Source organism: Carassius gibelio, chromosome B19 (assembly GCF_023724105.1).
Source record: "Carassius gibelio isolate Cgi1373 ecotype wild population from Czech Republic chromosome B19, carGib1.2-hapl.c, whole genome shotgun sequence".
Taxonomy (NCBI): domain Eukaryota; kingdom Metazoa; phylum Chordata; class Actinopteri; order Cypriniformes; family Cyprinidae; genus Carassius; species Carassius gibelio.
The window spans coordinates 30638053-30665211 of record NC_068414.1 but is presented as its reverse complement, the minus strand read 5'-3'; the positions used below and the strand labels follow the sequence as shown (position 1 = coordinate 30665211).

The 27159-nt window shown below is 38.7% G+C and overlaps 1 protein-coding gene across 1 annotated transcript in view; it reads right to left on the bottom strand.

The window, feature by feature from the left end:
* LOC127979418 (CMP-N-acetylneuraminate-beta-galactosamide-alpha-2,3-sialyltransferase 2-like) overlaps positions 1-8341 on the bottom strand; it is a 29718-nt gene extending 21377 nt beyond the window's left edge. The window contains exon 1 of the mRNA XM_052584867.1: positions 8127-8341. Within this exon, the coding sequence (XP_052440827.1) occupies positions 8127-8339 (213 nt within the window). The 5' untranslated portion in view covers positions 8340-8341. The remainder of the gene's footprint in view (positions 1-8126) is intronic.
* Positions 8342-27159: the final 18818 nt, after the last annotated feature.

Here is a 27159-nt window from a genome sequence, read left to right as displayed (position 1 = left end):
GTAAACAACATACCTGCAATAAACCATCAATATCCTCCAAATTAACTGTTGGCTTGAAAGCCATATTTATTACAGAAAAAAAAACACAGGCATGTAAGTACCATTTGAATTTCAAAACAATCAATGCCAATAAAAAACAAAAATGATTTCCATGTTGAATTCTAAGTGGACTGCAAAAAAATTCCAAAGTATAGTCATTGCCAGTGCTTTAAGTGGGCCGGTATGCACCAGTACTCAGTAGCCTACCGCCACTTCCAAATATAGCTCTTGAGCGTACCGCCACCTCTCCGTGCGCCCAGAACGTGCTTGTAGCGTACCGCTACGCTCATTTGGACATCTGTTTTAATAGAGGTTTTAATCTTTTACCTGCACTGCCGATTTTCAGAGCGCCCTTCACAATGCAAGCTTCCTAATTCATCCCACCCAGGGCAGAAACTACATTACCCATTCACCCTTAAGTTATACAAGTGAATAGCGCATGTGTCGCTTTTCCCACTGTTAAGTGTCAACAACTCAACGTGGCCGGAGAAGGTGTGTGAAATTCGTTGTGAGTTATACTAAAGCAAAATCTTGAGTATTTATTGTCTGATAAACATTAAAAACTGTCTGCGGAGGTTGAGTCGTCCTGCAGCCCCCGCTGGCTGTTCATTGGCTGCAGCATCTTTTTTCTAAGTTCTAAAAAAATACCGTAGACGGCAAGGCACAAATTTAGATATTCATTTATCTAATTAATCTATAGCCTATGCACAAAGACAATATGATCTTTTTGTCCCCTTTTTGTTTTAAAGCTTGATGAAGAGAGAGAGCGCACGTTGCTGCAGCTGCGAGGAGGACAGTGATGCACGCGCACAGGAGTGATTGACAGTTCGCGGCACTGTGTACAAAAAATACTCCGCTACACAATTATTTCGTTATTTTCGTTTAAGGTTATTAACGTTAGCGTTACAGAAAGGTCTGATTTACGCACTGTTACAGTCATTGTTTTTTTGTTTTTTTTTAAACAATGACATTTGAGTTCATGATTTTAATGTTGCTGTTTCTTGTGGCAGACTGAAGAGTAATCCGGCAGAGTTTTATACTGAAACTTTCCGTCTAAAAGTCCTTCCTTGGTCTTATCCATATTTCTTTGCACGTTGAACACACATAGGCCACAACTGGAAATAAAAAAAACTGCAACCGCGTTAATTGCGTTATTTTTTTTTAACGCGTTAAATATTTCAAATTAATCGAATGCGTTAACGCGCTAATTTTGACAGCACTAGTACATACATAACTTCATTTTGTAATATACCTGCCTACAATTGTCATTTGTATATTGTTATTCACTATCTACTTATTTGTATTTTTTATTCTTTTATTATGTGTTTTATGTTCTGTCGCTGTCATTCTGTTGTACTGCGGAGCTTTTGTCACGAAAACAAATTCCTCGTATGTGTAAACATACCTGGCAATAAAGCTCATTCTGATTCTGATTCATGAACTAATTTACCAATATATTTTTCAAGGCGTATAGCTAATACCCTAGCATATACTTTTAAATCTGAGTTTATTAAAGAGATTGGTCTAAAATTGAAACATTTAGTATGATCTTTGCCTTTTTTTGGAATTAAAGAGATTAGAGCTGTATTCATTTGTTTTTCAAAATGGCCATTTTGGATTGCCATGTTTATTGCTGCATGCATAATTGGTCCTAATATATCCCAAAAATGTAAAATTATTTCTGGAGGAATCCCATCTGGCCCAGGTGATTTCCCCTTCTTTGCCGTTGTCAACGCTGCATACAGCTCCACAAGTGTTATAGGTTGGCTCATTTGCTGAGCTTCACTTTGCGTTAATTGTGGTAGATCAAGGTCTTGTAGAAATTTATAACATTCAACCATATCTGCACTGTCCTTAGGTTGATACAGATCTTTAAAATGTTCTACAAAAGTTTTATTTATCTCTCTAGGATTGGTTACTAAACCTTTTGTAGGCGAATCAATGGTATCAATTATAGCTCTAGCTTCACTTTGTCTGAGTTGTAAGGCCCATAACTTGCTGGGTTTTGGCCCATTAAAATAATAGTTTTGTCTAACTCTATGCATAATAAATTCAGCCTTTCTTCGAAGCAAATCATTTAACTTGGACCTGGAACTCTTTAATGCACTTTCAACTGATTTTGAGAATTTCTTCTTCAACTCCGTTTCTTTGGAGAGGCAGATTTGTTCTAATTCTTCAATTTGTGCTTTTCTTACTTTATTTAAATGAGATGAAAAGGAGATAACAAAATCTCTGATAAAACCTTTTGTAGCCATCCATACCATCATGTGATTATCCACACTGTTAAGATTTATATTCAAAAATTCTTTTAACTTGTTTCGAAAATCCATTAAAAACCCAGAGTCTTGTAGAAGAGTTGTATTAAATTGCCATCTTGGAGATCTATCATGTGAGCAATAACTAAATTTTGTCAGCAGTGGATTGTGGTCAGATATTACTGCAGGTAGGATTGTAACGCCCTCAAAACACATCCTAAATTCACGAGAACATAGAATATAATCTATTCTAGAATATGTCTGATGCCTCGCAGAAAAAAAAGTATTATATCTAATCGATGGATTCTGAACACGCCATACATCTATGAGGTTAAAGGTTTCCAGAAAAGACTTAAAATTTGTTGATGTTATCTCTTGTGATTTAGTAAATATAGTGGTGGATTCAAGCATCAAATCTGCAAGTGCATTCATGTCTCCTCCAATAATGAGTGCATAATCACTTAAAATCAGCAACTGATTTGTTAACCACTGAAAAAAATTTACATCAAAAACTGCTGGTGCATAGACAGAGACAAAAGCGATTTCCTTTCCTTGAATATTTGTGCAGAAATAGCTCAACCTACCAGATTTATCGTTACTAAATTTTTTAATCACAAGGGGCAAACTCCGTTTAATGAGTATAAGAGATCCTTTTGTTTTTGTGCCATCACTGCATGAGGCGACAACTTTATAATATTTATTTTGCATACGAGGAACGTCAGTTGATTTTAAATGAGATTCTTGAACTAAAGCCACATCTACACAGTGTCTACGCAAACTATCCAGAAACTTTGTTCTCTTTATGGCACTATTTAAGCCTCTAATGTTGACGGATAAAACTGAGATATTAACCATTATCAAATAGACTGTAAACTTGAACTATATTGAAGGTCAAATAATGAACTGTTTTAAACATGACTTCTTTGATTGCACATTTCGTTACCAACATAAATAAATAAATATATGGCTGGACGAAACTCCCCCCTCCCACCCTCCCCCGACCGCTGGTAACTCCCCCGTTTGTGTATCGGATCCGTGACGATATCATACGTTCCACTGATCTGAGACTCAACCGCTCCCTCCCATGTGTAACAAACAAACTCTTATGTTAAACACTTCAAAAACTCTAATGTCCATCTGGAACCAAAAAAAGAAACCTTGACGTTAAAACCTGAACGCCACATTTAGAAACAATAGGCTAATAACCTTAAAGATGTAATAATATTTGAAAACTTGTCAGGTTCATCCATAGTAACACAGAATGTCCTAACAAAACACAGTTCCATGAACAGCCCTACCAGTAGTACCAGTAATGATGGCAGGTTAATTATCGTTTCAATTCTTGTCCATCTCGTATGGATTGACATCGGCGAAAGTCAGCTGCCGCCTTGCCCGCGAATCATCCGTGATCTGCAGTCGAAATTCCTCTGCTTCTTTTGGCGAAGAGAAGGACAGTTTCTCCCCGTTGTGTGTAACCCGCAGAATGGCTGGGTAAATCAGAAACGATTGGATTCCTGCTGCTCGCAACTCCTTCCGTGTATCAGCAAAGCTTTTCCGTTTCTGCGAGGTGCAGGCACTGTAGTCGGCGAAGAATTTTAGCTGTTTCCCACCATCCAGAATTGGTCCCTTCTTGCACACCTCTCTGGCCCCGTCTAAGATAGCCTGACGGTCTTGATATCTCAACACTTTAAAGATCATAGTGCGGCCTGTCTCCGTGGATTTCTGCTGTCCGTAGATGCGATGGGCTCGTTCGATCTCTATCGGCCTGTTTGAGAGCGAGGGGATCCATTTTGGAAGCATTTCCTGGATAAAACGTATTGCATCACCTCCCTCACGGTTCGGTGAAAGGCCAACAATTCGGACGTTATTACGTCTTTCTCGATCTTCCAGTTCTGCCAGTTTTACTTGAAGCTTAGATACATCCGTTTTGCATCCGACGACATCTTGTTTCAGGCCTCTCGTCTCACGCTGAACATAATCCACCTTGTCGATAAGCCCACGCACAACTGTCATCTGTGAGTGAAATTCCGCCGTTAGGGACTGCATGCACTGTGTCACATCTTTCATCGCAATATGTACCGCGTTCCGAACAACTTCTTCCAACGTATCTTGTTGTTTCGTCAGTGCTAGCGCAATGACGTCCGTCATGTCTTCGCTGCAAGTCGAAGATTTCATTCGTTTCCCGGTCGGGGTTTTCGCAGGCGAGGATGCAGCTTTCTTATTACCATTCATCTTGTTGAAAGGTATATTTAGAATGCTCACTTTGATTACTTTGACCTGTAAAATATAAAAGAATGAGGGAGCGTGCTAGGAGCTCTAAAGATCTGCAGCCATCACGTACGAGGCGTCACGTGATCTCCCATCTAATCTAGCAGTTTAATGTTTTTCGGTAGGATAGGTTACATTCCTGCCAAGCAATATGAAATAATTCTATTTCATCCCCGAAGGGGATTTTTCAGGCTGCTCTCTTTAGGGTGCGAGTATGCTCATTATACCATGTTGTCAGACTGGTTTCCTTAACCTTCCTTAAGCGTAAAGGAGCAACTATATTTAAAATGCTAGAAAAGACAGAGTCCATAGTTTCTGTTACATCATCAAGTTGTTCTGAGGTTTTGGATATGCTAAGGAATTTGGATACATCAGGAAGATAACTTAAAAAGCAGTCTTTTGTGGTAGAAGTGATGGTTCTACCATACTTGTAAAAAGAAGTAGAATTTAAAATTTTGGCTTTATGAAGTTTGCACAAGACTAAATAATAATCTTATATATCATCACTTGGCTGCATAATTTCAACACTATCAACATCAATTCCATGTGACCATATTAAATCTAGAGTATGATTTTGACAATGAGTAGGTCCTGAAACGTGTTGTCTAACCCCAATAGAGTTCAGAATGTCTGTAAATGGTGATCCCAGTGCATGGTTATTAAAATCACCAACTATTAAAACTTTATCTGCAGCCAAAACAAACTCATATGTAAAATCACCAAAATCTTTAATAAAGTCTGTATGGTGGCCTGGGGGCCTGTATACAGTAGCCAGTACAAACATCACAGGGGATTTATCATTAGTATTTGTTTCTCTGGATAATGTTATATCAAGCACCATTACTTCAAACAAGTTATACTTGAAGCCTGCCCACTGAGAAATCCTGAAAACATTGTTATGAATTTAAGCAACACCTCCCTCTTTGACTTTTAGATGCGGCTCATGTTTATAACAGTGATCTTGGGGGGTGGACTCATTTATAATAATGTAATCATCAGGTTTTAGCCAGGTTTCTTTCAAACAGCACCTCTAGATTGTGATCATTGATCATATTATTTACAAAAAGTGTTTTCGTAGAAAGGGATTTAATATTCAATAAGCCAAGCTTTATCATTGGTTTATCTACATTGCATCTGTTATTTGTTTGTTGAACCTCAATTAAATTGTTACTCTTAACTTGGTTTGGATGTTTTTTTTGTTTTTTGTTTTTTTTTGCATTTTCTACATCGGGGAACAGACACAGTCTCTGTGATATCTACGTGAAAGAGTTTCTATGTGCTGAGGATTAACTGACCTCTGTGACGTGAGGCAGCTTGCAGACGGTCGGTTTAGCCAGTCTGTCTGCTTCCTGACCTGGGCCCCAGTTAGTCAAGTATAAACTCTAAGACTATTTGCCATATATCTAGAGAGAAGAGCAGCGCCACCCCAAGAGGGATGAAGACCATCTCTTTTCAACAGATCAGTCTGCCCCAAAAGCTCGTCCAATTGTCTATGAAATAGACAGTTGGATGAACATACTTGACGGCATACTCCAGTCTGGGCTGAGCTCTAGGTCCATCTGGAGGTTGACCCATCAAAAGGGGAGATGAGGTTCACAGTTCTCTGCCAAGCATGAGGAGAGATGATGTACATCCGACTTGCAAGCAGGACCACTGGCAACTGAAGATCCCAGTCTTTTTGCTCCTGGCTCACGCACAGGGCAAGCTGGGTAGTCAGTGTTCGATTGTACCTCTCTACTAACCCGTCACATTGTGGGTGTAGAGGAGTTATCCTTGTCATACATATGTACCTCAATGGGAACCTAAAAGCGAGCAAACATACCTTCCAGCAGGACATCCGCCACTGTCCCTGCCTCCCTGTTAGGTACAGCATAGGCCATTTTGTAAAGTAGTCCATGGCCACCACCACCACCAACTGATTTCATAGAGGGGTCTGCAGAAATGGTCCTAATACATCCACGACCGCGCAATCCATGGGACAGTCTACCATGTGTTTTTGTAGCGGGGCATGGTTCTGGTTAATTTGCCTTTTTTAAACAGTGCAGACATCACACTGACGACAGTAGTGTCTGTGGCAGGTGTGCCAATAGATCTCTTGCCAAATTCATTTTGTTGTTCTGTTTATTCCAAAATGTCCTTGTTTACTCCAAAATGTCCTAGGTGCTTTTGCAGTCACCTTACGTCTTCGCAAAATGTCTGGAGAACAGAACGCAACTGAGCATGATTGTATTTTTTTTTTTTTTTGGTGCTATTATGCACAGCATAATAATTAATATTAATTATTACATTTTAATTAATTTAATTCAGACTTTTTTTTTTGGAGTGTGTGAAATCAACCTCGACTCTCTCTTGTGTTGAGGAAACAAAGATATCTACAGTGTTATGCATGCGCGAGATACTTTACTTCTTGAACAAGTGCGCACCTGAGTCGGTGTTGCTTGCACATTCATGCGAACCGCGCCACAGTTCGGGAGCAAGCGAACTCAGACCACCTTCTCCAGGTAGTCTCGGGTGCGCACCAGGGTCCGATGACAGCGTTCACATTAGTGTTCCTCACTAAACTGTCAGTGTGAAAGCCAAATATTTTCTAAATGCCGGACCAATGCAGGAGTGGCTAGCAGTTAAAGTTTTTTTTTTTTCTCGAAATGAGTGACACCTCTGCCACTGACCGATCTCCTCCGTGGGACTCAAGACTGGTGAGTGGCGCAGGTGTCGCTCATTTACAAATCACTCCACTGGCCTTGCTACATTCCCACAGCTCTCGGCCCCACCCCACTTGTCACACAGAGGTACTGAACCGAAAGGGAGAGACAAGCTCAAATACATCCAGGTGAGGGGAGCACTGCCTAAGACAGCATTACACAAGAAAGTTCTTGCAAATGCCATTCTTCCAGCTAGATGCTTCAGCAAGAGGGGATGTCCTGGTGACCAGTAAGCCCCCTTGGGCGACCTAGCCGGACATCCACAAAACCTTTTTAGTGCCGTTAGGCTCAACTTTTTTTATTGATTCAGTGGATTTATTGCATTTTGGGGAAAAACAATCAGTCTTTATAATAAATCTTCGGAACTCAAAATATGGATGTTTTTGTTATTATAACCTAAAGATGGCATGTGAAAGTTTGAAACCGAAAATAGTGGTTTTCATCTTGCCACTTTCTTGGTAAAGAAAACAATTTTATTCAAATGAATCAAAATTTATTTTTAAACAGACAATAAACTAGTACAATAAACTTCTACACACTCCACACTGAAGTCTTTGATTACACTAATTCCCTTAGAGGGACTTAGTTTATTTAAAAATGTCCAACTTATATATTAAACTATAACTATGTTTTATATTTAAAATGTGGAACTCTATGGTAGAAATACTGAAACAAAAATATTAATGAGTATTTTTATTATATATGTATTGATATAAAGATTAAAATGTATGCATTGCAAAATAAAATGGAGAGAGAATCCATTAATATATTTAAAATGTGTTACCGAAATAAATATAAATGTTACTTATAATGAGGAACTCTGGCAGATAAAATATTTAGCATTTAATATTTAAAGACTTACCCTCCACCATCTGTAGGTGTCTCGACGTAACACGCTGTTTTTTCTGTTCAGCAGAGGTGTAATGCTGGGGTCGTATCGATAAATGAACCAGTCATCGTCCATAAAACCCATGACGCAAGATTTACAGGAGCATGAAGCTTGAAAGATCGAGTCATCAAAGGAATCTACAGTATTATCGATCGGGTTTTGGGTGAACAAAAGAAGGATAGTCATGAAGCTGAAAATCAGGGTCATGTAGCGAGGCGTCAGTCTATTGAAGATGTTCATCTTTTGCGTGTGTCGTGTTCCTGGTGGACAAATAGTTTTATTAGAAAGACAGAAAAACGACAGTTTTATGGTTATACTTTGTAATTCATTATCTTCAAAAGACACAATTCTGTGTTCTGAATCCACCAACACGCAAAAATGTCGAGATCATGTAGCAGGTTAACTTGCCACAATTTCTGTAATTTCTGGTTGATTGTATGAGTTCTGAGATTTTAAACTCAATTTTCGATCTATAGTTCAATTGAGGCAATAAACAAATGAAATGTAAATTCGACTCCGCCTTTATTTCAAAAATAAAAATTATATATTATTAAAATTGAACTAAGTAAATCATTGTTTTGGTGCCAATAAATATTTTAGATTTTTTTTTTCATTATCATATGATAATTAATGCGTCAAATGGTTCCTTTAATCAATCGTTTAAATTCGGTTGAAAATTGAAAACATAAAATAACGTTGAAATAAAGACAAAGGTTTAAAACTGTTTTACTAAAAGACGAGTTAATCACGTTCAACAATAATTCTCAGACCGATTTGCTGAGTTTGTCAAAACAGTTGTTAAATAAGTAGCCCATACAAATGTTTCAGATTCCACAATTTTCAGAGGCTAAAACATTAATTTGATTTCTCTGAACGAATTTAATTACAAATTATCAATGTAAAAATTACCCAGAGTATCAAACTTACCAAAATGATGAATAAAGAATATCAGGATAGGATCCTCTTTTGTCTCCTGTAAGCCGGTATTTATTGAGGTCTATAAACCATCACAAGCAAGTAATTAATTTTCCTAGACTTTATTTCTTGATCTGATACATCAAAATATCTGAAAGCTTCTGCACCTCAACGGAAAAGTATTTCAAGTTTGTCGCTCAGGTGGTTTTACCTGTTGCTATAGCGTCAAAGTCAGCATTGTGAGTGGGGGTGATGTAGCCTACCTGTCAGATAGCAGCCATCAACCTTTACTCCACAAGGATGGGCTTTTAGAATAATGAATATAGACAATAAGCATGCACGTACATTGACTCATTTCTAAAATAAAGATTTATTTCGTTTAGAGGTTTAGTAAATTATTATTAATAATATATATTTTTTTATCATAAAACTTTTTTTCTTCCTTTTTTTCTTCCTTTTTTTTTTTTTTTTTTTTTTGGTGTGTGTATCTGTAAAGATCTTCGGTTCTCCATATTATATTGACTATATATTTTATATTGGTCAGTATACCAGTATATTAAAATGACACTTTTAAACCACCTGTTTTTTGTTTTTGTTTTGTTTTTTATGAATAACCTAAAAAGGTTTTATTTAGAAAATGAAATAAAAGAGGATATATGCGGCACTGTAAGAATAAACAGTCCAACAAGGGAAGAAATGTTTAATCGCATAAAAAAAGCGTAGGCTACATTGAATTGCGGTCTTTGAGGGTGTATTTATCAATTATTTTAAAACACTGATGATGAGAAACAAAATACTCGATTTGTCCACACCGTGGATATCAATCGTTTTAATGAGCAGCAAGTTGTTTGAATGACAGGTTAAATCTGCTCTAACCAGTCGCACACCCTACACCCTGCTGACATTCACGATCAATGTCCACAGACAAGCACACATCGCTGGATTCAAAGCTGAACACTAAATGTGAGTAAATGTTTTCGTTTTGTCACATTTTACTCTTTATTTTTCAGGTGTAAGAATTAGAGATATTTAGTTCGTCTTTTATGTCAGTTGCTTACGCTGTGGGGTGAAACCTTAACCCTCGACTGAAAAATAAATAAATAAATATAAATGTTTCGTTTGTTTGTTAACGTGTTTTCTTTCATTTCTGTAAAGTATCATTATTAATTAGAACATTAGGTTCTCAAAGCAATTTTTTTGTTGTTGCGTAGCCATGGGTGTGCAGCTGGAACACCTAAAAATAGATGCAGAATTTATTTTTTATAGTCTCAATATATATATATATATATATATATTTACTAAACTTGGGCTATTGTTGTTTACTTAGAATATATATATATATATATATATATATATATATATATATATATATATATATAGGCTATATATATATATATATATTAAATCAACCCTTTCACGCATAAGTTACAAATATTTTAATTTAGATGTATCGGTGTTCGTTTCATTTAGTTTTTCATTTTTTTTAATTAAAATATATACACAAACTTGTTTACCATGTCAACTATCTGATATTCCGATTCTTCGTTTAAAAACCTTAAATTATCTTGATCTATAACGAGATGAGCGCTGCAGTTCAGAGTCCAGTCAGCCTGATTTAACCTACAACACTTGAATTCCCCAGTTTCTCCCGAAATACATGAAAGTGGTTGTTGAACTGGGAGAAGAATAGAGTAAACTTTATTGTTCTGCTATCTGTGTCTGATATATGAATAAAACACGTCGGCAAATTACTTTTGATTATATAGTTTTTGCTGCTTCCATGGACATCAGTGAGTATTTTACAAACGACCAATGTATTGCTTTACTAGTGATTATGTATATTTAAATGTATGAAACCTAAAATAAACATTATGTGGTTGAAAACATTGCATATTAATTGTGATATATGACAAGCGCTGATCGCGTCCGTCTCTGGCTCAGTGCCAGCCTGTTTTTAGCAAAAAACCTCGGCTTGATGGAAGCCGGACACAAGGCATATAACATTACACCTGATGAGGATGTTTCTTCAGACAGACAGTGATGCCAGATTGGGATTGTCCAAGTATTGTACCAGAAATTCAAAATTATCATATTTGGAAGAAAATCGTTACATTTAACAATTTAACTACATTTTAACACGACCTGCAAATTACCACTAGGAGTATGGTTGGATGGAAGCAGTGCGACAAAAATACTATCTCATAATTTTGCTGACAATAAATGTGGCACACCCAGATTTTCATATGCACACCCAGAGTCTCTTATCTGGCTACACTAGTGGTTTTCAACCTGTGGTCCGCGTCCATTTCCAGTCCATTCTAGGGCTGTGCGATTAAAAGAAAACGTCCTAAAATCACGATTTGAGCGTGCGCATATGCCTAACTCCAGGTTCACACACTGTCTGTGATGCGCTTTTTTTCTGAGCCAATGTTGACGGATCAGAGCGTTCTCACTGCGGTAAAAGGCTAGAAATAAAAACGTGCGAAAATAATTCATGTCTAACACATGAGCATAGAGTGAATTTGTTAGTGAACAGGATGCAGTTTAAGTGAGAGGAGACACGTTTTAAGTGTGCACACTCTCTCCTCGCAAAGCAGCGTGTATCTGAGCAAGCACGACCGGTTTTGTGACAGAGCAAAGGAAATCTGCTGCGAACAGAGAGATTCGCATTCGTGCATTATTTTAATGTGCTTTCGCGTTATATTTATGCGCTCTCACTGCTGACCGCATACACATACTGTATACACACTGCAAACACCTGAGGCACCGCTACAATTAATGAGCTCTATGAACAATGCATGGCAAAAAAGAAAAAAAAAGTCCCTGTATACAGGATTTTTTTATTTTTTTTATTTATTTTTGCCACAAGTCTATACATTTTTTTACATCTTCACTATAGTGATAATTTTGACTTATGTCTGTTCTAGAGATGTTACAACTTTTTGATAAAGCTCTGATTGGTTTTCTTTTGGAAATATGTTTCAAATTAATCCTGAATGCATTTATGACTGTAAAAGCACAATTGCAAAATTAATAAAAAAAAATCGCGATAGTTTTTTTTATGTCAATATCGCACAGCCCTATTTTATTCAATAAATATAGTTTAAAATCTAGCTTCTGAATACTAAGTTATTAACCCAACAATAGCGGGGTCAGTTAATTTTTTTGAAGTGGGCCGCGCAAACATATGTGTTTGGTTGTGTGGGCTGCGAGTTGAAAAAGGTTGGGAACCACTGGGCTACACTATACGTATCAAATATCAAAAGCGGTTCTGCTTTAATTCTAAAAGGCAATATGACACAATCACGTTATAATGATGGGCTATGTTACTTAATATCAGGGCCAATGTTTTTTTTTATGTTTTGTTTTTTGTTCCTTCTCATTTTCTATTGTAACTTCAGTAAATCGCAAATAACAAATTCATGTGTATTGAAATGTCATTTAAACAAATCTAACCACTGAATAGGCTATACAACATTTAAAAAAGCTATTTTTAATTAGGCTACTTTTTTTTGCAAGACTTCAGATTTGCTTAAACTGGTGTAGCAGTCGATTATGTTCCCCTAGGAATGTCTGTTCCCCTTTGTGTAACCCCCACAGACTCTCTCTACCCAGGGTTTACAGGTTCTCTACTGGACTAAATACTTTCAGTGGGACAATATCCAAGAAAACACTTAAATACCAAAACTCATCAACTAATAGTTTTACTATTTTACAATCATAATATTAAAACCCAGGGGGCAGCAGGCTAATGCAGTCATGACAGGTTCAATTTAATTAAGAGGCAATGAATGATTTCAACAATATGTTAACGTCAAGAATAATAAAGTAACAACCAACAGGATATACTCAGCACAAGGTTTCAATAGTTAGTCAAATATATTCATGTGATCACTTCTCATACATAAGTTCATTACACTGCAAAACCTTATAGTCATAAATACCACACCAATGAATGCATACCAAATATTAATCACCACAAACCATCAATAATACTCGTGCTAAATATCTAGCCATTGTCAACTCTATAGGAGGTGTATGGAAAAGGATAACCTGCCCACCCCCTTACACACGCACTCACTCTACACACAAAAAGTGCCGGGGGACCAGTGGGTTCACACATACATCAGGGCCTCTCCGACAAACACAGCAGGGACAGACATCAACACCCAATACAATAATAAAAGGAAAATGTACTGCTGGTTTTCTTACCGGCAACCACACGTGGGTTCTGTTTTCAGTGAACTCAACAGCGGCCGCCAAACGATTCGCATGGGTCGCACAACAATCTTAAACCCACGTCCGGACACGGCAGCTTTGGCAAGGAACTGGCATGGACCACTGCAGATGCTACATAGCCACCCTCACCAGATGGGGTACTCCCATCCTCTATAGTCCTGGCAAAGGTCTCATTCACAGGCCACCTGGAGAGGGCGTCAGCATTTTCATTCGTCCACCCCGGTCTGTATCGCACTTCAAACTGAAATCCTGCAAGCTGGGCCGCCCATCGCTGTTCCACTGCACCCAGATTTGCCGTATTCGGGTGAGCTAATGGATTGTTATTTTTCGTTAATTTAGCCACTGTATTGAATAAATACCTGGGGTTATGTTTGTTGTTTTTCTAAAAGAGAAGACAAGTAATCAGATCTAGCAGTTTTAATGTTTTTTAATGTTTTTTCTGTAGGATAGGTTACTTTCCCACCAAGCAATACAAAATACCTCTAGTTTTGTTTTCCTCCAGCTGCACTCCATTTTTTCAGGCTGCTCTCTTTAGGTTGCAAGTATGCTCATTATACCATGGTGTCATAATGGTTTCCTTAACCTTCCTCAAGCGTAAAGGAGCAATTGAATTTAAAATGCTAGAAAAGAGAGAGTCCATAGTTTCTGTTACATCATCAAGTTGTTTTGACCAGCTGGCCCCCATCTTCACAAAGATCTTCAACAGATCGCTGGAGCTGTGCAAAGTCCCTTCATGCTTCAAACGCTCCACCATCATCCCCATCCCAAAGAAATCCAAAATTACAGGACTAAATGACTACAGGCCTGTGGCTCTAACGTCTGTGGTCATGAAGTCATTTGAAAAACTGGTGCTGGCCCACCTGAAGGACATCACTGGACCCTTGCTGGGTCCTCTTCAGTTTGCCTACAGAGCAAACAGGTCTGTGGACTATGCAGTAAACATTGGACTGCATTATGTTCTGCAACAACTAGACAGACCAGGGACTTATGTGAGGATCCTGTTTGGGGACTTCAGCTCGGCCTTTAACACGATCATCCCAAACCTCCTCCTGCCCAGACTAACTCAGCTCTCCATGCCCACCTCCATCTGTCAGTGGATCAACAGCTTCCTGACAGACAGGCAGCAGCTAGTGAGGCTGGGGATACACACATCCAGTACCCGTACAATCAGCACCGGAGCTCCCCAGGGCTGCATTCTCTCCCCACTGCTCTTCTCCCTGTACACTAATGATTGCACATCTAAGGACTCCTCTGTCAAGCTCCTGAAGTTTGCAGACGACACCACACTCATCGGCCTCATTCAGGACGGTGACGAGTCTGCTTACAGACAGGAGGTTAAAGAGCTGGCTGTCTGGTGCACTCTCAACAACCTGGAGCTTAACACACTCAAAACAGTGGAGATGATCGTGGACTTCAGGAGAAAACCCCCTGCACCCCCCCCCCCTTTCACCATCATGAACAGCACTGTGACTGCAGTGGAGTCATTCAGGTTCCTGGGCACCACTATCTCTCAGGCCCTGAAGTGTGACATTCACATTGACTCCATTGTGAAAAAGGCCCAGCAGAGGTTGTACTTCCTTCACCAGCTGAGGAAGTTTAACCTGCCACAGGAGCTGCTGAAACAGTTCTACTTCACCATCATCGAATCCATCCTCTGCACTTCAGTAACTGTCTGGTTCAGCTCAGCTTCTAAATCTGACCTCAGAAGACTACAGAGGGTAGTCCGGACTGCTGAGCGAATCATCGGTTCAACCCTCCCGTGTATTCAAGAACTATACTTATCTAGAGTGAGCAAAAGGGCTAGCAAAATAACTCTGGACCCCTCACATCCAGCACACTCCCTCTTTGAACTGTTGCCATATGGTCGATGCTACAGAGCTCTGAGCACCAAAACGACTAGACACAGGAATAGTTTCTTCCCTCAGGCAATCCATCTAATGAACAATTGAAAAAAAAAAAAACTGTGTAACACACTACACTATTTATATTTACATATACATACACTTATTTATCTAACACTGAGACTTAGAGTACACTTAAATTGTTTGCACATAATATACCTGTACATACATAATGCTCATGCCATACATTGTCAATTTGTATATTTTCGTTCCTTATCTACCTATTTCATTATCTACCTATATATATGTAACGGATAAATATTATAGATGAGGGTTCTTTAATGAAATCCTGCTGTAATGTGATCGCGCTTCCTATTGGCTGCGCTGGTGGCGCTATAGCGCACGGAGTTTCGAACGAACTGCAGCAGAGCTAGAGGGAACTGCTGTGGTTGAGTCATTTATGTTGCAGCTCCACATTAAAAGTAAAAATACTGGTTTTATATTGAATGTTAGGAGATGTATGTTAGGGATTGCACACAGTGGACATTAATTGATTTTTGAATGTGTTTTCTGTTCGTATTTTTGGGTAATTTGATAGTTTTATTTCTGTTTGCACGAACTCCATTATCTATTAATGTGGGCCATTTTTTCCATGTGCTCTCTAAAAAAACTGAAATCATTTCTCAAACAGATGGAGCTGTATTAGTGTGACTCACAATTCTCTTATTTCCACTGCTCTGTGTGCAGGGAAATAAAGTAAAACATCATCCACAATCTGAGTGTGTGTGAGTGCTGTGCAAGAATGGAGCAAACCGGGCCAGATTAACCAAAGGTCACATTGGTGCCGTGACTCAGGACTTCAATCAAGGTGGTCGAAGATCATCCCAACATCGGACCGGCGGACCTATCGTCATTCTTCACTGCACAGGACCTTCAGCTAAGCTTTTATGGACACTCTGAAGTGGTTTGATATTTTATTGACTCCAGGTATCACAGCAGTATAATATAGTACACACATTGGTTTTTTTCTTTTCCCATTTATATACTCCTATTACTTAATTATGGAAAACAATAGGTTAACGGGATCTCGTTATTTGGGCAGTCCGGTTAGTGTTGGTCGAGGGAGAGGTCTATTAGTGACACCTATTCCTTTCCCAGATATTAGCTCTAAAATGGGTGCCACTAACAATGGTATGGGGTTAGAAGCAAATGCATTTCTTGAGCCAAATGCTAATGAAAACCCTGTTAATGTGAATTGCACTTCTGAAACTACATGGCCAATTAGTACATCAACTCCAGTCCTTACCAGTGACATGATGAGTCAGATGGGTAACATAGTGCAGCAAGTAGGCCTTCAACTGGCAGATAGTATCCTTGCACATTTGAATTTGCAAAGTCAATCAGAAGTTGCACCTAAGCAAACTCAAAATAACCACAATAGTAGATACACGCCTGAGCAGTGCTCCATGTCAAGTGCATCACAGATTCAAGTAGTGCGTCAGAGGGAAGTTAAAGATACTTTCAGAGGCGATACATCAGACACTGTTACACTCGATGAGTGGGTGGAGCTCATGAAGAACTTCATAAAAAAGGGGTTTCTGCCTACTGAAGAGCAAGGTGAAGAAATTTTAATCCACTTGAGAGGCAAAGCCAAAGATGTGGTGGGGATACTGTCAAGCGGATTAGATATCAGAACGAATCCAGATGCAATCTACACCTTATTACGGAAGCATTTCAGTTGTCATCAGTATTCTCCTGTCCCTTTACAAGATTTCTACACTACTCTTCCAGAACTTTGGGAGGATCCCTTTGATTACTGGTTACGCCTGAACCATACTGCTGACATCACAGCTGAATGCCTGAAACAACAGGGAAAGGTACTAGACAACCAACTGAACGAAGTCACACGCATGTTCATTAGGAACTGTCCAAATTCAGATCTAGCACTGACGTTTCGTTCAAAAATCATTGACAAATGGACGGCTCATGAAGTGCAAGAGATCCTTAACGAGTATCATTCAGATAAAAATCTCAGAGCGACTGGACAAGGAAACAGACAGATTGAATGTGAAAATAAAATCACTATGAATGAGATGCGTGTAAGTCCTGGCTCCAAACACAGTGAAAGCTGAACAAGATTCACTTCAGTCAAAACAGTCAGAAAACATGGCTCTGGAAAAAGTGATCGATATGTTGGAAAGAGTTCTGATGAATAATAGTAGTAATGCACAGGCGAGCAAGGAGTATAGGAAGAGAAACACCATGCCAAGAATTCCAGGCTTGAATGATACACCGTGCTTAGTGTGCAAGGACACGTCACATTCTGCTTTTACTCACTGTAAAGACAAAAGGCTCTGTTTCCAGTGTTTTTCGCCTGACCATCCCAGATTCCGGTGTCCAAAGGAAAGGAAGAATGCTTCCTCAGCCAACCAGCAGTCAAACTAAGTGATCTACGTGTGAGGGAGGATCACGTAGATCTTGAGAGTGAATCTCCCATATCCAGTTTTGAAGATGAAAAGGATTATGAGTCTTTATGTCAAATGTTCAGTGATGTAACTTCAGACAAAACGGTCATCTTTCAGGGTGTTCAGAAAGTTCCAAAAGCTGATAGCTTGTTTTACACATCGGTTTCAGTTGAAAATGATCTCGTCATTAAGGTTTTAATTGATAGTGGATCAATGGCATGTACTATTAGCGAGTCCACTGAAGAACGGGTGCTGAAAAATATCCCAGATATGATAAGTCAGCCAGCAGAAGATATTGTTATTGTTGGTTGTGGTGGCCATCGTGTTGCCCCCACTGCAGTCTATGATCTTAAAGCTACAGTGTACGGTTGCTCCATGATAATTCCTGCTTTAGTTGTGCCTGGGCAGACCGAAGAGATGATTTTGGGCACAAAAACGTCATAAAGAGACTTCTGATGCAACTGAGAGAAACTGATGGTTACTGGAGACTCATGTCTAAGTCAAGTAACAATGAGAGTGATGAGTGTTGTATGTTTCTATCTCTTTTCTCAAATGCAGAAAGATGGAGAGGCGAATCCATACCTGAAAAAGTCGGTACAGTAAAGTTACATAGGAGTGTGATTTTAGAGCCACAAACAGAACATCTGGTTTGGGGTAAGCTACCTCAGTCTTCTGTCTTTTCAGTGGGAAGCACTGTTATTGTGGAACCGACCAAGTCCAGAACAATACCAAGGCAAATATTGGTCGGAAGGGTCATTACACCACTATGGGGAGATGGTTCTATTCCCTTAAAAGTCATCAATCCCACTAATCACAGAGTTGTGTTGAAGAGAAATGCAAAATTAGCTGACGTGTCACCTTGTATTGCTGTGCAAGATTTACCGTTGCCGAAACAGATTCAATCTAATCTGCAGTGTACTGAGGAACCCTTACCACCTAGATCCAGTGAAGAGATGAAGCGAGTCTTGAGTGATTTGAACCTTGGTGAACTTGACTTGGAGTCATGTGAAGTTTCAGCCCACTGGAAAGACAAGTTGATGCAAATTATTGAGAAATATGAATCAGTTTTCTCAAGAGACAAAATGGACTGTGGAGAGGCTAAAGGCTTTGTCCATCGGATTAATCTCACGGATGACAAACCCTTCCGATTTCCATATAGGCGTATACCACCAAGCCAGTATGCTAAATTGAGGACAGCTTTGAATGAGATGGAGGAAAAAAGCAATCATTCGCAAGTCACATAGTGACTATGCTTCCCCTCTCGTACTAGTTTGGAAGAAGAATGGAGATCTCAGAATTTGCACTGATTTTAGGTGGTTAAACGCGAGGACTATCAGAGACGCTTATCCTTTACCACACCAGTCTGATGTGTTAGCTGCTTTAGGAGGCAACACCTTCTTCTCAACCATGGATCTTACCTCAGGGTATTACAATGTCCCCCTAGAAGAAGAACACAAAAAGTACACTGCTTTCTCTTCCCCATTTGGACTTCATGAGTATAATAGGCTTCCTCAGGGTCTCTCTAATAGCCCAGCCACTTTCATGAGAATGATGATGTCTATTTTTGGAGATGAGAATTTCAGCAGCGTTCTTTGTTACCTTGATGATTTGATGGTGTTTGCCCCTTCTGAGTCAGTAGCCCTCCAACGTCTTGAATTGGTTCTTTTGCGGTTGTCACATCACAATCTAAAGTTGGCTCCAAAGAAATGCTGTTTCTTGAGGCGGTCTGTGAAATTCCATGGCCACATTGTATGTGAAGAACGGATTAAGACTGATCCTGGTAAAGTTGAGGCAATTAACAATATTCAAGCTTCTGATCTGATGGAACCTGATGGAAAAACACCATGTCAGAAAAAGATCAGGTCCTTTCTTGGAATGGTTCTGTACTATCAACATTTTATTGAAGGATGCTCAGCAAAAGCAAAGCCTCTATTCAAGTTGACATCAGGTTCAGTAAAACAGAAAACTGTCACAAAAGGACGTAATCCAAGAAAGAAAATAAGTTACCTCAAACTTTCACCGACTGACTGGACAGCTGATTGTGAAGAAGCCTTGCACACACTAAAACTAGAACTAACTAAAAATGTAACACTGGCTCACCCAGACTTTGACCGACCTTTTGTTTTGGCTGTCGATGCATCTTTCGACGGAGTGGGAGCTGTATTATCACAGGTTCTGCCAGGTGAAGAGATTGCAAGACCCATAACCTTTGCAAGCAGAACTCTGTCTCGCTCACAAATGAACTATCCAGCTCACAGATTGGAGTTCTTTGCCTTAAAGTGGGCTATCTGTGAGAAGTTTAGCCATTGGCTGAGGGGACGGCACTTTACGGCATGGACCGACAACAATCCTCTTACATATATCCTGACTAAACCCCGACTTGATGCATGTGAGCAACGATGGGTGGCAAAACTTCATCTTACAGTTTTGATCTGAAGTATGTCCCAGGAACGAAAAATGTTGTCGCTGATGCTTTGAGCCGTGAGCCATTTGTTCAGTCGTGCATAGGACATCGCCTTATCACTGAACCCTACTTGTCTCTCTTGAAGGATGTTAGCTGTGTAGTCGACAACACTGTCCAAGATGCTTTCAAGTGCACAAGTAATCATCAGGTGGTGCAGAAGGATGGGAAATGTTCTTGTGACCCAACCAGTGATGGACTCTCACCTTCAGGTTCTTCTGGGTGCCAGGAAGTTTCTGCAGTGTTAGCAGCACACATTACTGGAGGTTTGAGTGAAGTATTGGGTACAGTGCCAGCCATTTCACAACCACAACAGTTTAGCCCTCCTTTGCAACACAGCAACATCGTGTTTGAACAGGAGAAAGACAGTACCTTGAGTCGGATTTTGTACTACATTGAAAGATGTCGGAAACCATCTAAGAAAGAACAAACAAAGGAATCCACAAGTGTGCGGAAACTGTTGAAACACCATGATAAACTGGTTGTCTGTAATGGTGTACCTTATAAGGTAAAGAGAGACCTGAAGCTAAACAAGAAACTCTACCTGTTTGTTGTAGCTGCTTCATTGAAAGCGCAAGTTCTTCATGGTCTCCATGATGCCATAGGACATCAAGGACGTAGCAGAACACTGTCTCTAGCAAGACAACGATTCTTCTGGATTGGTATGAAAAAAGATATCGATGATCATGTGAAGAATTGTCATCGATGTGTGGTAGGTAAAACCTCAGAACCCAATGCTTGTGCTCCACTGGAAAATATCCGTACATCAGAACCACTTGAGCTGGTCTGCATTGACTTTTGGTCAGCAGAGGTCAAAGAAGGAAAGTCAGTAGATGTGCTGATTGTGACTGATCATTTTACAAAAATGGCCCACGCATTTCCATGCCAGAATCAATCAGCAAAACAGGTTGCGAGAAGACTCTGGAATGACTTCTTTCTGGTCTATGGATTCCCCAAAAGGATTCATTCTTACCAGGGGGCTAATTTCGAGAGCAAGTTAATCAAGGAACTATTGACCATGGCAGGTGTAGATAAATCACACACAACACCATACCACCCCATGGGTAACGGCATTGCTGAGAGGTTCAGTAGGACTCTTGGAAGCATGATCAGGACATTACCCCCTAAAGTTAAATCTAAATGGCCACAGATGCTTCAGCAACTTACTTTCTGTTACAACTGTACAGAACATGAGACAACGGGTTCCTCGTCTTCCAATTGATGTCCTGTTTCAGAATGTGCTTCTTAATCAAGATGTGGTGGATTACAAAGATTTTGTGTCCAAGTTGAAGACATATTTGTGTGAAGCAGCTCACATAGCAAGGATGCACACTCTGAGAGAGCAGGAACGACATGGCAGACTTTACAACAGAAAGGTAAAAGGCTGTCCACTGGCTGTTGGAGATAGAGTGTTGGTTGCGAACAGAGGTGAAAAAGGTAGAAGAAGAGTTTCTGACAAATGGGAGTCATCTCCATATGAAGTCACTGCAGTGTATCCTGGTATCAATGTTTACAGGATTCGAGAAATCAACTCTGACAAAGTGAGGGTAGTCCATAGAAATATGTTGTTATCGGTGAACTTCCTACCAGTTGATGAACATCAGGAATCTGATCAGAAGAATGATGATGTGAATGATGAAAATGATCCTCAGGAAGTTGATCATGATGGACGAACTGCAAACTGGGTATTGAGTAATCCTGGTGGTTTTGATGACGAGGATAAACATACAAACTTTACAGCCTTACCTGACGTGTCAGATTGTGTTTCTGAGATACTGGACTCGGCAGGCACTGATGCTGGGAACCTGCAGGAAATAAATGATGTCAAAGTGATAAGTGATGTAAATGTGACGAGTGATGTTGATTTGCCTGATGAAGGAGGTCAATACTCTAACTCAACTCAAGCAGAACATGACAAGAATGAAGTCATCCAAGATGTGGAATCTGTGGTGTGCTCACAGCCAAGACAAGTTGAGGCTGTCCCAGCAGGCACAGGAAAATACTTCCAGACCGGGGTTAGGCGCCTCCCTTGTCTCTAGGTACTTCTTATTGAAGAATCCATTGATTGGCTGATAATCATACTCCAAGTGCAGTTTGTCTTCTCTTCTTTAATAATTGAAAACATAAAGTGAGAATTCCATACCCTTTTTTTTCTTTATCTTTCTTCACTGTTGGTTTTTCTTGTTATAGTTTGTCCACATTAAGCAGGATTTAAGGGGGGTGTATGTAACGGGATAAATATTATAGATGAGGGTTCTTTAATTAAATCCTGCTGTAATGTGATCGCGCTTCCTATTGGCTGCGCTGGTGGCGCTATAGCGCACTGAGTTCGAATGAACTGCAGCAGAGCTAGAGGGAACTGCTGTGGGTGAGTCATTTCTGTTGCAGCTCCACATTAAAAGTAAAAATACTGGTTTTATATTGAATGTTAGGAGATGTATGTTAGGGGTTGCACACAGTGGACATTAATTGATTTTTGAGTGTGTTTTCTGTTCGTATTTTTGGGTAATTTGATAGTTTTATTTCTGTTTGCACGAACTCCATTATCTATTAATGTGCGCCATTTTTTCCATATGCTCTCTAAAAAAACTGAAATCATTTCTCAAACAGATGGAGCTGTATTAGCATGACTCACAATTATCTTCTTTCCACGTTTAGAATGTTTATTGTAAACTGTATTTTGTAGAGCTCTCAATTCATTGTTTTACTTAGTTTTCCATTCAATTTTATTCTACTGTTACCGTAAAATGGATGATTATTTTGTACTCTGTATATTATATGATCACAAAACATTACATCTAGAAAGAGTATTGGAAAAAGTGTGTATAATTTCCTGTAAAAATTACATTTCAAAATGTGTTTTACTTTTGTTGTTTTAAGTACAACAATTTGAGTAAACCGTTATACTGAGAACAGCAGAGCTAGAGGGAACTGCTGTGGATGGAGCTGTATTAGCGTGACTCACAATTCTCTTCTTTCCACTGCTCTGTGTGGAAGGAAATAAAGTAAAACATCATCCACAATCTGAGTGTGTGTGAGTGCTGTGGAAGAATGGGGCAAACCGGGCCAGATTAACCAAAGGTCACATATATATATATATATATATATATATATATATATATATATATATATATATATATATATATATATATATATATATATATATATATAATTTTTTTTTTTTCATTTTATTACATCTTGTGTTTTTTGTTCTGTCACTGTCATGTCGCACTGTGGAGCTTCTGTCAAGAAAACAAATTCCTCGTACGTGTGAACCTGGCAATAAAGCTCATTCTGATTCTGATTCTGATATGCTAAGGAATTCAGATACATCAGGAAGATAACTTAAAAAGCAGTCTTTTGTGGAAGAAGTGATGGTTCTTCCGTACTTGTAACAAGAAGTAGAATTTACAATTTTGGCTATATGAAGTTTGCACAAAACTAAATAACGATCTGACATTTCATCACTTGGCTGCATAATTTCGATACTATCAACATCAATTCCATGTGACAGAATCAAAGCTGCGATAGGGAACTTTTGACACTCTAGTGGTTAATAAACAGAACTGCGAAAGAACATCGTAGCCGGAACTACTTTTCACTGTTTATGTCTATGAACAATCACAAAGGTACTGGGTTACTCCGCCGCGGTATCCCCGAAGCAATCTAAAATAGTCAGAATATAAACACTTATTATAGGTGCACCCTAGTGATTCAGGACAAGCCAATAACACGGTTTGGAAAATGGATTCATGGTGTACTCGCTTATTACATACATTGTTCTACATTTTGAACACAAACAAAGTTACGGGCCGCAGCTCTGATTGGTTATTTTTTACCGGGAGCGATGGAGTTTCTGCAAATGGCAATAGGACCACTGGGAGGAGCCAGAGGAGCTTGATTTTTTCACAGATTATCTGTCTCATATTCTACTGTCAGGACATAATGACAGGTTTAACAAATATGTAAAAAACTTTTTTTTTTTACAAAAGTTCCCTACAGCACCTTTAAATCTAGAGTATGATTTTGACAATGAGCATGTCCTGAAACGTGTTGTCTAACCCTAATAGAGTTCAGAATGTGTACACAGTAAAAAATGTTGGTTTGTTTTTTTAACCTAACCCTTGGGTTAACCTAACCCTAACATATTGGGTCAATGTGTTGGGTTATCTTAAAATTTGTAGGGTCATTTTTTTTCGTTGTTGGGTTATTTTTAGTTATAACCCAACTGCTGGGTTAAATATGATTCCCGCTTCACTCCGTTAAAATTTTAACGTTCCAGTCAGCAACTCACTCCCCGCTTAAAGGTTGGTTGTAGTAACGTAATGTAAATTTGGTGCACTGCTATAAATTTCCGCTGAAAGAGCGGATTGCCTCACGACTGTGCTCTTTTCTTTCGCCTAGGTTTTGAACTTTTATAACAGAAAATTGCAGGTTCATTCAAACGATTCTCATGGAGTCTGTTGTCTGTCGCATGACTGATTTGTGAGCTCAGTTCGCTCGAGCAGCTTCATTCACTGGCCTGATCCGATAAATGGTCTGTGCGGCTTTTCTAGCTTAATTCTAATGATTTCGTCAAACTTTCACATTTTACCAGACATTTTTATTAACTTTAAGTATTACTTGTCTAAAAAGTTTTGCAGCTAATCTTTTAATGTATTGATGCTGACGAACAAACAGGAATAGCATTCCTTTACAATCGATCTGATTCTCTGGGGGAAACAAACAGACTAAAGGGAATACAAACTTTAACATATAAAAAAAAATTATAATTAACGTATCAGACACATTACTTAATGTTATTTCAGTTATATACATCATATGTTTATATTAACAGTTACTTACCTTTCATAATCATACAGGCTGCCGCTGATGTCCGCGCTGAGTCCGAGTCGCTGACTGGACCGTTAAAATTTGAACCGGAGTAAAGCGGAAGATATATTTAACCCATCAGTTGGGTTATAACTTAAATTAACCCAACGACAAAAAAACAAAAAAAAAACAACAACAAAAAAACTAATTTTAAGATAACTCAACACATTGACCCAATATGTGTAACCCAAAGTTTAGGTTAAAAAAAAACAACCCAACGTTTTTTACTGTGTGACTATGATTATTATTGGCACACAGAAGCCAGTTTTTGAAGATGTAAAAAGAAGAAAAAAACACAAATCACTCCCACCAGACTGACAGATGACTGTTCAGACTGAGTGTTTTCCAGATACAGAGTTTTGTTATGCTAAATCTTTACCTCTTTGTCAGGTCAAGGTTCATGTTCATGCTCAATTTTAAACAAAGATTGAATGTTAACAACTTTTTTTTTTCACTGAATAAGAATTACTTGCATATGAATCAATCATAACAAACTGTAACTATTCTTGGTTTTATGATAACCCATTGCACTCAGTAAGTTTGTGTTGTTCCGAGTGTGATAAAACCTAATATAAAAATAATATATCTAATATGTCTATTTAGTAACAGGGTTGCTAAAGTTGACTACAATCCTCAAGTTTATTCTTCAATGAAAATGATTTTAAAAAATGAATTTTTCTTAAATATTTTTTTTTTTTACGCTTTTATTTTTTATTTATTTTTTTACAATGTAAAAAACCTAAAACTTTACAGTATATAGAATGGCATCTGTTTTTAGACTAAACAAGATTGCTTCTGTCTAAAACAATGTTTTGTAAAAGTAGAATACAAGATGTAGTCAGCCAGACGATGAACACTATTAACAGCAATTTTTATATGAGTCATTCCTGGTATGCAGTAACATTTTGGCTTCATACGTGTTAGAAAACAAAGTTACATGCTTTTTATGTTTTTTGCATTCTAACAAAATAGTGATTGTTTAACTATTAGGAATGTATATTGGTCAAGGGGACCAATTAAAAAAATAATAATTAAATGTAGATTGTTCAGACACTGGCCATGAAAATATTCCACCCTGTTAGGGACATAAAGATAGTTATCACCACATGTTAATAATCTGGATACTTGGATACTATCCAAGAAAAGCTTATTATTGTTTAACATTTACGGCCCGGTTCCCCAAAACGTTCGTAAGCTAAGTATATCTTCTGTAAGTCACACTTTCGTAAGGTTGGTCTGAACCATTCGTAAGCTCTCTCTTAGTGTTGTTAGAGCTCAAAAGTCACCGCCACTGGGCAGCAGTATTTTTTTAAATTTTGAGGTCAAAATATGGTATGTTGATAATATTGTAGCTAAACAGTGATTTTATGTTATGGACATTTTAAGACTATGAAGTTGACTTTATGTGGTATCAGAACTAATATGGTGGTAATTAGCCTAGGCTATTTTGTAATGTAATTAAAATTAATTTAATTTTTTAATTCTGCAAATTTACTTCCTTTTGACATTTTGCCTGATGTGGCTATAGGTATATATATATATAAAAAAAAATACCTCCCAAGACAGCTCATTATGGAGCTGCTGGACCTTCTCAGACCTGCGCTTGCCAGGGTAACGCGGCGGAATTTTGCTTTAAGCCCTGAAGTCCAGCTGCTTGTAGCGCTACGTTTTTATTTTTATTTTATTTTTTGCTACAGAGAGCTTCATCGAGGTCGTGGGAGAGGGCTACGGCCTAATCAAGACCTCTGTGTCACCAATGCCCTTATCTGCCATGCCGGGGATTACATCCTGGTGGATGGCACACTCATCCCTATCGCCAATGCATCAGTGATTGATGAGGCGTACATATCGTGAAAGGGACACGCGACCATAAACGTGCAGGTTATAGTGGACCATCTATAGGGGTGTGATCACTGACCTGGTGGCAAGGTCCAGCAACACTTCAAGTTCCTCTGACGAGAAGCTTGGTGCCCTTTTTTACGTTGCTTCCCCAGCATATTCTGTGTCTAACTCTAACTCTCTCTCTCTCTGTTCATTGTAGACAGATTGCTTTTTATTGAAAACATTAACCAATGGCAATCAATACTGCATTAAACAGAATTAACTGCAGCTGCTTGCCAATCAATTCTGATTGTACCTTACCATTAATATAAAAGTTTATTATATAATTTTTAGAAGTCGTTAAACCCATGTCAAGAAGCGGCACAACGGGA